This window comes from Eschrichtius robustus, chromosome 8, assembly GCF_028021215.1.
Source record: "Eschrichtius robustus isolate mEscRob2 chromosome 8, mEscRob2.pri, whole genome shotgun sequence".
NCBI lineage: Eukaryota > Metazoa > Chordata > Mammalia > Artiodactyla > Eschrichtiidae > Eschrichtius > Eschrichtius robustus.
Genome location: NC_090831.1, coordinates 55,073,395 through 55,085,829, shown reverse-complemented (window position 1 = coordinate 55,085,829; position 12,435 = coordinate 55,073,395). Strand labels below are relative to the sequence as shown.

Sequence of the window (12,435 nt, the reverse complement as noted above, 5' to 3'; positions counted from 1 at the left end):
CATCCTGCTGGGCCTGATGTGTTCATTGAGTGCTCTTATTCGCAGTCACCTGCCCACCCCCTAGAACCACTCTCCACCCATTTAAATTAAAGAGGCTATAATACACCCACACTTAAATTATGATCAACAGTAACATTTCCACTGGAAAAATCCTAACACATCTTAATTCACCCTGTCAATTAGGAGGTCTTTTGACAAGGGAGAAAAAAAAAACCAAAAACCTGATCATCTTACAAGAGTAATTTGCCCTAATGGGTGCATAATGGGTCAGATACAATTTGTGGCTTACCGGCCACATGGTAAATAGTTTACTTAACACTTTAGAGCTACCAAAAGTTAGCCTCATTATTTGACAGTAAAATGTTCACCTCCAACTACACATTCTGGGACATTTTAAATTTCTTAAGCAGGAACTGTGTATATAAGTGGTGGATGATGCAACACCACCAGAAGAACAGGTTTCAGAAATGATACATCATCAAGATACATCTTCTGATGAAATTCACAAGCTCCTTCCAGAAGGGTTTAAATCCTGGAGAAACCCAAACCTCCTAAAAGCCTAGGATACTAATTATATGGTAAAGGTCAGTGGCAAAAACAAAAACAATAACTAAGGCTGTCCCATCCCTTCTTGAGTTAGTTTTCCTTGCTTTTAATATCTCACTTCACTGGAGAAATTTAAAAAATACTCTTTCTCTTAAACATCCACAATAGATTTTTCTCAAGTGTCCACTTTCAGGAAGCCTTTCAGAAATCACCAAATGGCCAAAGCGACTATTAGTGGCTTGGTCTTTAATCTGCCGCCAGACCCAGGCAGGTGACAGCGTCACGGGCTCAGGTACCACCGGCCACCCCGGCAGCTGGGCCCCGGTCGCTTCGCGTCTCCCAAATCCTGCGGATGCCCAGCACCCAGGTGGAGAAAGGAGGTAAACACCAGCCAAAGGTAAGGTGGAAGCAGTGAGTCAGAGGCGCTCACAAAAGCAAGAAAAAACCCAACCCTCATACAAAGCATCTCTCGGGCTCCTACAAGCTGCTTCCTTTCTAAAAGGTTTATTTTTAGTTCGTTTGAAAAAGTTTTTATTGCTTACCTCTGAATAAATTATGTATATTCATTACTAGAAAGTAGAGAAAAGCGCTTTTAAAAAGTAAAAAAGAAAACTGAAGCTAAGTCCACATCCCACCACCCATTGTAATATTTGGGAGCTTGTTAATGAGATTTTTAAGACCTAGTTAAAACCATAATGGGTACCTGCGGTGGTGCTGTATACACGGTTTGGGAGCTTGGGGCTTTTTGTTTTTTAACCTGGTCTAATGACGCTGCCAGTTCCCCCAAACGGTTACAAGTTCCTTAAAAACATTTCCAAAAGTTCTAGAAGACATACAAAAGCAACTATTTTTAAACTCCATTATCCAACTTGAATTGGCCCGATTCTCGACTACGTTTTTTTAGAAAATCACACTTAAACTCATCTCCCTGCCAATGCCGGAAAAAGTGGGGGGCGCGCACCGAAAAAGCTTCCCCCTCCCCCAGTCCCACGAGCACCGCAAACGCAGTCGCTGCGCCGCTGCGGCCTCCCCGCCTGCACTGCCCTGGAGTTCATCCGCTCCCGGGGCTATCGGCCGCAGCGACCCAGCGGGCTACCCCGAGGCCCCACCCGGGCCAGCGACGAGCGCCCGCGTGCGGCGGCACCCAGCCTCTCCGCTCCAGGTGGCGCAACCGTAAACACCGCACACACCTGCGGAGCGTACCCGCTCCGGCGTCGGCGGGACTGGGCGCGCCCGATCCACAACGCGGCAGCCGAGGGCCACGTTTCCAGCCCAAGGCGGGGCGCAGGGCCAAGCGCAAAGGGAAGGCAGGCCGAGGGTGCGTCCGGGGCTGCGGCGGGCGGCCAGATCCTCACCTGCGAGCCAGTCGCCAACTCCATTCTTCCCCGCTGGGCTCCGGCCTCCTCCCAGCACGCGGCCACGGGAGCCTGGCTCGCCACGGGCCCGGCGCACGGAGGTCGCCCGCGGCCTCGCAGCGCGCTCGCTCCGCCCGGAGCTCCGGCGGGCCGGGGGAGGGGCGCACTCGGCGCCCGGGACAGGGGGAGCGCCCCGCGCCGCCCACTCGGCGCCGCGGCGCCAGCCCTCGAGGCTCCTCTCACAGGACCCAAACTTCGCGACCGGTGAACTTCGCTTTGCAGGCGGCGCAAGAGGGGCTGCAGCTGGGAGCCGCCCGAGGTGGCTGCCAATCTGGGGGCGCCGGGCTCCCCCCTGCAGTGGAGGGAGGGAGTGGAGCCGTCCGGCCCGGTTTCGCGCGGGAGAAATGAGAGGGGGCAGTCCCGGCGCAGCCTCCCGCTGGCACGCCCGGCTGCGGCGCCCGCCGAATCTTTGCAGGGTTTGTTCCAGGTAGTACCCTGGAGCGCAGAGCCTCTGCGGCAATCGGTGTCTCTGATCCGGGAAAGCATTTTAGGGCTGCCTCAAAACTTGTTTTGTAGTTGTAAAGGGGCGGGGTTCTGACGCCTCTCAAAACATTCGCTTCGGGGTTCGCTTTGCAAAACTGGCAATCAAGGCCCCCGGGGGTCGGGAACTGCAAACCTCCCTGGAACTTTAAACGGTCTGTTCTATACATTGTACCCGTAGGCCTTCCAGCCTCACTAGACAGAGAGTTTTAGAGGTCAGGAACGCTGATAAACAAATATTGGCTGAACACCTACTACTGTGTGTCCGGCGCTGTGTACACAAGCTTGAACAAAAAACAGGCCCCTGCTCTGTTGGAGCTTACAGTCTGGGAACCAGCCACCGACATAATATAAATGTAGTAATGACGTAAATAAGTGTAATAATAATATAATTAATTAACTTGATTAATTAACAATGAATTCAGATAATACCTTTAGTTAATGGTGATAATAATTTCAGTAATAGCATGCAAATAAATGTAAATTTGAAGTTATAATAGATGGCAGGAGAGAAAAGGAAAGTGGTACTACCAGGTCAGGGAAGACTTCTTAGAGTTTTCAGGTATGAAGAGTGAAAAATTAAGTGGGTGGAAGTTTTGGAATGCTTGAAATAAGTATTGGGGAGGGTGGTAGATAAATTGTCCTGAAGTTGTAGCAGGTTTGCTATAAAACTTCTCTCAATAGTTGGCTCTACAGATATTTCGTATTAATACTATATTTTTTGACCCTCCTACACTGTTGGTGGGAATGTAAGTTGGTGCAGCCACTACAGAGAACAGTATGACGGTTCCTTTAAAAGCTAAAAATAGGGTTACCATATGTGTCAGCAATCCCACTCCTGGGCATATATCTGGAAAAAACTATAATTCAAAAAATACACGCACCCCATGTTCACAGCAGCACTATTCACAATAGCCAAGACATGGAAACAACCCCAGTGCCCATCAACAAACGACTGGCTTAAGAAGATGTGGTGTATATACACACAGTGGAATATTAGCCACAAAAAGGAAAGAAATTTTGCCATTTGCTGCAACATGGATGAACCTAGAGAATACCAAACCAAGTGAAGTCGGACAAAGAAAGACAAATACCGTATGATATCATTTATGTGTGGAATCTAAAAAAAATGATACAAATGAACTCATTTACAGAACAGAAATAGACTCACAGACATAGAAAACAAACTTACGGTTACCAAAAGGGAAGGGGGGGGATAAATTAGGAGTTTGGGATGAACAGATACACACTACTATATGTAAAATAGATAACCAACAAGGACCTACTGTAGAGCACAGGGAAACAATATTCAATATCTTGTAATAACCTATCATGGAAAAGAATCTGAAAAAGAAAAGATAGATATATAGATAGATATGGATATAGATACAAACTGAATCACTGTGCCGTACATCTGAAACTAACACATTGTCAATCAACTATACTTCAATTTTAAAAAAGAAAAAAATACTACATTTTTTGAAAAACAAGACACATTTTTCCAGACTGTAGAATTCCCAAAGTTGTTATAGATTTATCCTTTTTTTTTTACTTGGAACAATCAAGCATTTATATGTTAGTGCCAAGACTGAATCACATTTGTGGTACCGGAACATCCATGGATGTGAGGCAGTTATGGGTTTGTTGATTCTGTTAAGCTTCCAGGTGACTGCAATGAGCAGGTATATTGGAGAACCACTGCTCTAGTCTAGCTTGGTTGTTTGCAAAGTGGGGTTTTAAGACCAACAGCACCAGCATCACCTGAACTCTGGCGAAGAAATCCAGTTTCAGGGGCCTCATCCCAGACCTACCAAATTGGAAACTCTGCGGGTGGCGCCCAGCAATCTGACTTCTGATCATCACCCAGGTCATTCTGATCCTTGCTTAAAGAACCACCGTGGTTGCAATCCAAGGTCAACTGCTCACCAGCTGGGTGACCTTGGGACAAATCATTGAGCTTCCTTTTTCTCCTCTGTAAAATGGGGATACTGCATATCTGCCCAATCCGTGCAACAGTATTCCTACAAAGATGAACACATGTAGTATCAGACGTGATTGTATTTTGAAAAGGCTAGAGTGGTGGACAGTTGTGAGTAGTATCAGTAGTGATAATCCTTCCATTTACTGAACACTGACCACGTTCCAGGAACTGCTTATGCTTTATTTCACTCATTCATCGCCACAAACGTGTGATGTACATAATCCTATCCTCATTTTTCAGAGGAGGAAACTGAGGCTTTGAGGGCTTAAAAAACTTGCTCATGGTGACCTAGCAGAGCCAAGCTAGAACCCAGATGAGTCTTACTGCTAAGCTCTACTCTCCCCTTTTTGCCTCTATTAGGGTAGCTTGGTGTATGGGGGAAGGGGAGTGATGGTAATGGAAGAAATTCAAACCTTAAGAAAATGGGAACCAGGTTCCTTATGTACTATCATCCCAACCTACTTATTTACTGTGCCTAGGATTCTGGTTTCTTCTCCCCATTTGTTTCTGAAAGTAATTATTTTAACATGTAGACGCCACTTATAGCAAGTGTCGACGAAAATGATCGATGAACAATCAATAATAAGAATAGAAAAGAATTTTATCTGAGCCAAACTGAGGACTATAGCCCAGAAGCCCGCTTCCCAGATTACTCCGAGAAATTGCTCCAGAGAAGCAGGGTTTTTCAGCACAGTTTTATATCTTGTCAGAACAAAGAACATTAAACAAGTCAGGGATACATTTCTTCAAGTTTCCAAAAAAAAACACAAAAAAAGCCAGACCAGCACATACAGTATGGCCTTGGCACCTGGGAAGGGAGTCTTATCATTAAAGGAGAACCAGTATTGGCATTCCAGGAGGAAGGGCATTTAATCTTTATTTTTAACATGGATTTTCTTTACTTCTGGTCAAGGTGCCCTTTTCTTTAATAATTAAAGCAGAGTTACAATGTATGTTTGATAGGCCACAAACAGGCTACTGTAGTTAGCATAAAATTCAAGTTAATGCATGTATAAGCCAGAATGACTTCCCCATACCTCAATATGTGAACATTTCTTTCATCTCAAGTATTTCTGCACTCTTTCCAAGAGTCTTCCCCTTACCCCACCACAGACACCTTGTCTCTCTTTTCCAAAATCTACACATGATCAGGACGTTAATGTGGCTAAATTGTCCCAAATGGTTGCTCTCGGCTGATTATCTGATCGCCATGTCTTTCACAGCTTTCGGCACTGACCTACTTATCATGTCTCGATTCTTTTACAACTTTTGAGTCCAAATGAGCTCCTGACATCGCTAACTGGAGCCCAGCACCAGGAAATTTCTGACAGCATAAAATTCACGGTCTAATCTTAAGACTAAGTAATGACAGCAATAACCATAAATTCCCAGTTGGGCTCAGGAAACAGAGTACAACAGGACTTGAGCTTTTCTGACAGTTGCTTCCAAAGCAAATCATATCTATCTATGAAATACGGTTAAGAGGCCGTCTACTGTGAAAGCATGTTAAGTATGGCTTGTTACAGAATGTCATTCTGCAAGCACAGCCTTGCCACACTCCTGTTATAAACAGGAGGAGGTGGACTGTTTCAATCAGACTCCGAGTAAAGAAGCTGGAATATTATATTTTGAGGGGTTTTTTTGTTTGTTTTTTAAGAAAAGCAACAGACCAGCTCCCTTGTCTCTTTCCTACAATTGTTCCCACTCCATCTTTCCTCTCCACTTTCTTCCTAAACACTCCAAACTGTCAAGCATTTTATCTACCAGAGCTTGCAGTTCTCCACGGCACTCGGGAAAGGCTGACAGGATTTCTTATGTAAAGAGACATCATTTTTGCGATTCCTTAGGAAAGCTGGGAGATGTGATGGTCACAATCTATTATACTTAACATGCTTCCCCCATGGTAGGAAGAAAAGCAAAACAATCAAACAAAAACCAAGACAACAGTAATAATAATCTATGGAGTTCTACTTTTTCAGAAACAGCTCATGTTGTATAGACTATTAGTGCCTGGAATGTACTCATAGTCTAAAAACCATGTTCAGAAAAAAGGTAAAACAGTGTCTACATTACAGCCAAAAAGGGAATTCAGCCACAAGGTTGAAACTGAAGGAAAAGGCAATGCAAGCAAACCATTTACTTGGCATCATAAATTCATCTTTTGCTTTCTGCTGCACTCCCGTTTAAAAAAAAAAAAAAAAGAAAGGCGAACTAAACCATCAAAATACATTAGTCAAAAGTCACAGGCTGAAATCAGCAGTTTCTGAAGTTGTTAACTTCTGGGTAAAACTGTAAGTGCTTGAAAGTGTTTAAGTGTCTTCAATCCTCATGAGAGTCTTTAAACTGAAACCCTAGAACTGAGCCAAAGCATTCGTGCTAACAGCTCCTGCTCCGGCATCTTGATCACAAGCCTCCCTCCCACAGCCGTTGTGCAGCCTTGTTCTTCCATGTTTCAGCTGGCGCTTGGCCGTCACTGGAGATCTCTAACAGCCCCTCCCCACTTACAGCTTCAAATATACAGCAATATTATGTGGCCCTGCAGCAAATATCCCATCTCTGAGTAGATTTTGCTTCTTTTGTCCTCTCTGGGGGCAGACAGAAATAGGGTTGAAATACACCTCTCAAAGTGTCATTTTTAGTTGAAATGCGTGCTGAGATCATTGTTGATTCACATTGATGGGGTCCAGAACAGGCCATCCCAAATATGCCACTTTGGCATATTGATTATTTTGAATTAAAGTTACTTGAGAAAGAGCCAGTCCAAGAAGAACGTGCTGACCCTCCTTTGTTCCCCTGAGAGCAGGAAACAAAACTCCCGTGGAAGGAATCCTCCCTACTCAGAGGATGCAGGACATCCTTCCACCCAGAGGAAGCTGTAAAAACAAACTTTGTTACTTCTTCATTCATTTGTTACTGTAAGCCCAAATCCTTTTGTTTTGTCAAATTTTCACACACAATGGATTCTTCCTCGAAAAAGGTTTATAAACAGCCTGGTTCGGTCACTTCTGAGGTGCCATACCGATGGGACCTATGGGCATAAAAAATTAAATTTGGGGTTTTTTTGTCCTGTTAATCTGTCTTGTGTCAATTTAATTATTAGACCAGCCAAAAGAACCAAGAGGAATAGAAGGGAAATTTTCCCCTCCCCTACAAAATGCAGTTGTAAGAAATAATTCAGAGAGAGTCTGTGTACCTTTTGCCCGGTTTCCCTCAATAGTAACATTTCGGTACACTACAGTACCCTGTCCCATCCAGGATACTGGCATCGATTCAGTTCACCAATCCAATTTGGATTTCCCCAGCTTGACTTGCGTGTGTGTGTGTGTGTGTGTGTGTGTGTGTTTAGACCTACCGTATACAGTTTTATCACATGGGTAGATCTGTGCATGCACCACCACAGTCAAGATGCTGAACACTTCCAACATCACAAGGATCCCTCCTGTGGCCCTTTTATAACCACACCCCCCTCACTCCCACCTGTACACCCCCCATATCCCCACTGCCTTAACCCCGGTAACCACTAATCTGTTCTCCATTTCTAAAATTTTATAACTTCAAGAATGTTACATAACCTTTTGGAGAACAGTATGTCAGGTTTTGCAACTGGCCTTTTAAACTCAGCATAATTCTCCGGGGATTCATCCAAGTAGTTTATCAGTCTGTTCCTTTTTATTGCTGAGTAGTAAAGCAGTCCATGGTATGTTTGTACCACAGGTTTTAACCACTCACCTGTGGAAGGACATCCGGGCTGACTCTAGTTTGGAGATATTACAGATAAGGCTGCTATGAACATTTGTATAAATGTAGTTTTCATTTCTCTGGAATAATGCCCAAGAGTACACTTGCTGGGTCTTGTGGTAGTTACAACTTTAGTTTCACATGAAACTGACAGACTTTTGCAGACCAGCTGTAGCATTTCACATTCCTGCCAGCAATGTGTGAATGATCCAGTCTCTTCTCCAGGATCCAATATCCTGTTCCAAATGCATCTTCTCCTGCATTTGGTGTTGTCAATATTTTTTATTTTAACCATTCTGAGAGGTGTTTAGTGATGTCTCAGTGTGGTTTTAATTTGCGTTTCCCTGATGGCTAATGATATTGAACATGTTTCTATGTGCTTATTTGTCATCTTTATATCCTCTTTGATAAAATGTCTGCTCATGTCTTTTGCCCATTTTCTAATTGGATTGTTTTTTTTACTGTTGAGTTGTGAGATTCATTTTACGTTCTAGATACTCATCTTTTGTCAGATACATGGTTTGCAAATATCTTCTGCCAGTCTTTAGTTTGTCTTTTCATCCTCTTCACACGTGATTTCACAGAGCAAAATTTTTTAGTTTTGATGAGATTTATCACTTTTTTCCCTAAAACATTCATAGTTCTACATTTTACATTTAAGTCTGTGATCCATTTTGCATTCATTTTTTGTATAAGGTGTGGGATTTAGGTCAAGTTTCATTTTATCCTCCTATACGCAATAGCTTAAGCACCATTTGATGAAAAGGATATCCCTCTTCCACTGAATAGCTTTTGCATATTTGTCAAAAGTCATTTGAGCATGTGTGTGGGGGTCTATTTCTGGTTCTTTATTCTGTTCCATTGATATCTCTTTGCAAATATCACAGCATAAACTGGAGCTGTATACTAAAGGCCTTAGCATCAGATAGAGTGATTCCTCCCATTTATTTTTTTAAAAATTTTTATTGGAGTATAGTTGCTTTACAATATTGTGTTAGTTTATACTGTACAGCAAAGTGAACCAGCTATACATATACGTGTATCCCCTCTTTTTTGGATTTCCTTCTCATTTAAGTCACCACAGAGCATTAAGTAGAGTTCCCTGTGCTATACAGTAGGTTCTCATTAGTTAACTGTTTTATACATAGTATCAATAGTGTATATATGTCAATCCCAATCTCCCATTTATCTTTGTCAAGACTGTTTTAACTATTCTAGGGTCTGTGCCTTTTCATATAAGTTTTAAAATAAGCTTACCCATATCTACATAAAATCTTGCTGGAATTTTGATAGGAAATGCATTAAGCCTATAGATTCCTTGGGGGAGAGTTGATATTGTAACCAGGCAGGCTGGCTTAAGAATTAATGACTAAGAAATGTGAAGATTTAGAAATAAAGAATAGCTGCTGGGCAGGGCAAATGGCAACAATTTAGACTATAAACCAGCCACACAGCAGAGTCACCAAATTCCCAGTTCCCTGAAAGCTATCGATAAAGGCCTGACACACATTCCCAAGTTGTTTTTACAGGAAGCAGAGCCCACCAGATGAAAACTGCTGACCACAAGCACAGAGACCCCAGAGCAGTTGAAACCAGAAGACTGGTGATGCTCGAAACTTCACCTCGATGCCAACAACCTGAGGATTCTGCACGAGCTGATCATGTACCCTGCAGCTCCCTCCCTCACAAAGCCTTTAAAACCTTTGTCTCCAGTCAGCAACTTGGAGATGGTCTTAGGACATTTGTCCACCATCTTCCCAGGTTGCTGGTCTCCTGGATAAAGCAACTTTTCCTTTTCCACCAACACTTGTCTCTCTAGTATTGGGCTTTTGAGCAGCGAGCAGCCAAACCTGGGTTGGGTACCGGCCTGGTCCAGTTACTATATCTTTATTATGTTGATTCTTCCAATCCATAATCAAGTTATATCTCTCCATTTATTTGCCTTTTTTGATTTCTTCCATCAGCATTTTGTAATTTTCAGCATATAGATCCTGTTTGGTTTTTTTACATTTTTATTTATTTATTTATTTATTTTGGGCTGTGTTGGGTCTTCGTTTCTGTGCGAGGACTTTCTCTAGTTGCGGCGAGCGGGGGCCACTCTTCATCGCGGTGCGCGGGCCTCTCACTATCGCGGCCTCTCTTGTTGCGGAGCACAGGCTCCAGACGCGCAGGCTCAGTAGTTGTGGCTCACGGGCCTAGTTGCTCCGCGGCATGTGGGATCCTCCCAGACCAGGGCTCGAACCCGTGTCCCCTGCATTAGCAGGCAGATTCTCAACCACTGCGCCACCAGGGAAGCCCCCCGTACATGTTTTTAAGTATATACCTAAGTATTCATTTTCTTTGAAGCAATTGTAAATAGTATTTATAAGTGGTTTTTAATTTCAGCTTCCATATGTTCACTGCTACTAATAGAAATGCAATTGATTTTTGTATGTTGCTCTTTTATTTCTGTTGTTTAAACTACCTAGTCTATTTGGCTACTACCTATTTTGCTATGTCAACCTGGATTTTGCTATCTAACATTGGATATGTGCCAGAGAAACTCTGGGGAGATAAGGCTTCTACTACACATGGCCAGCCCACACGACCATGAAAAATCATTGGTGTTGCATCTTGTTCTAAGGACCAAAGGAAGAAATCAAAGGAAGTGATTCACTTTTTTTTTTTTTTTATGCTCAAGATCTTACTATCAGCAGCCAGAGAGACTGCTAGGATTTCCACAACATTCCACGACAAGAAAGGGAGACACTCTACCTTCGTTAGGGAATGCCTCCCAATAAGGAGGTAGCATGAAGCCCAGAAGGAAAGAGGTCCACCTAGACCATCAAGCCCAGAGATACCTAGAGTAGTAGTTCTCATGTTAGAGTGCCTAAGAACCACCCAAGGTGCTTGTTCAAAATGCAGACATCGGCCCTACCCTTTAACATTTGGATTCTGTAGGTCTGGTGTTAGGGTGACCAACCATCCCAATTTGCTCAGGACTGTCCTGGTTTTAACATTAAAAACATGCTATTTGGGACACCTCTCAGTTTTGGGTCTCCCTACCTGTTGTGTAGTCCAGGAATTTGCACATTTAACAAGTATGCTAGTAGGTTTGGTGCAAATAGTCTTCAGACTATACTTTGAGAAACACTGACCTAGAGAGTAGATGTTGACTTATAATTTTTACCAGGTGGAAGGGGAAGATGTCATTAAAGTGCACCTATGGCCATAAAAAAGATTGAAATAATACCATCCGCAGCAACATGGATGGACCTAGAGATTATCATACTAAGTGAAGTAAGCCAGACAGAGAAAGACAAATATCACATGATATCGCTTATATGTGGAATCTAAAAAATGATACAAAAGAACTTATTTACAAAACAGAAATAGACTCACAGACATAGAAAACAAACTTATGGTTACCAAAGGGGAAAAAGGGGGAGGGATAAATTAGGAGTTTGGGATTAACATATACACACTACTATATATAAAATAGTTAAACAACAAGGACCTACTGTATAGTACAGGAACTATACTTAATATCTTGTAATAACCTATGATGGAAAAGAATCTAAAAAAGAATATTATATATGTGTATATAATATATAAATGTATGTAACTGAATTAATTTACTAACACAGCACCTGAAACTAACACATTTTAAATCAACTATATTTCAATAAAATTTTTTTTAATTTTAAAAAATAAAGTGCACCTATGAAAAGAATTTAGTGGATTTTAAGTGCAGTCACTTTTTTTTTTATTTACTTACTTGTTTATTTATTTATTTATTTTAATCTTTGGCTGCATTGGGTCTTTGTTGCTGCGCTCAGGCTTTCTCCAGTTGTGGCGAGCAGGGGCTACTCTTCATTGCGGTGCGTGGGCTTCTCGTGGCGGTGGCTTCTTTTGTTGTGGAGCACAGGCTCTAGGCACGTGGGCTTCAGTAGTTGTGGCACATGGGCTCAGTAGTTGTGACTCGCGGGCTGTAGAGTGCAGGCTCAGTAGTTGCGGCGCATGGGCTTAGCTTCTCCGCAGCATGTGAGATCTTCCCGGACCAGGGCTCGAACCCGAGTCCCCTGCATTGGCAGGCGGATTCTTAACCACTGTGCCACCAGGGAAGTCCCTGTGTAGTCATTTTTGAGCCTAAGTCGTGGCGAGCAAGATCACAAGTTAGACATTTAAGTATACAAAATCCATCAGACTTTGTTACCTAATGCCCCACTTCTTGCAGTGTTCAATTCCTCACGTTCATGATTACTTTCACCTCTGAATCACTGCCTTGGTCTTCAC

At 42.9% G+C, this 12,435-nt stretch overlaps 1 protein-coding gene across 3 annotated transcripts in view; it reads right to left on the bottom strand.

The window, feature by feature from the left end:
- The window catches only part of CDCA7L (cell division cycle associated 7 like), a 50,881-nt gene extending 48,816 nt beyond the window's left edge, over window positions 1–2,065 (bottom strand). For 2 of the 3 annotated variants that reach the window (XM_068550518.1, XM_068550519.1), the window contains exon 1: window positions 1,902–2,064. In XM_068550518.1, the coding sequence (XP_068406619.1) occupies window positions 1,902–1,925 (24 nt within the window). In that variant the 5' untranslated portion in view covers window positions 1,926–2,064. Of the gene's footprint in view, window positions 1–1,901 lie in introns of all 3 variants that reach the window. The other variant, XM_068550517.1, reaches the window with a different exon arrangement.
- Between the last annotated feature and the right edge of the window lie 10,370 nt (window positions 2,066–12,435).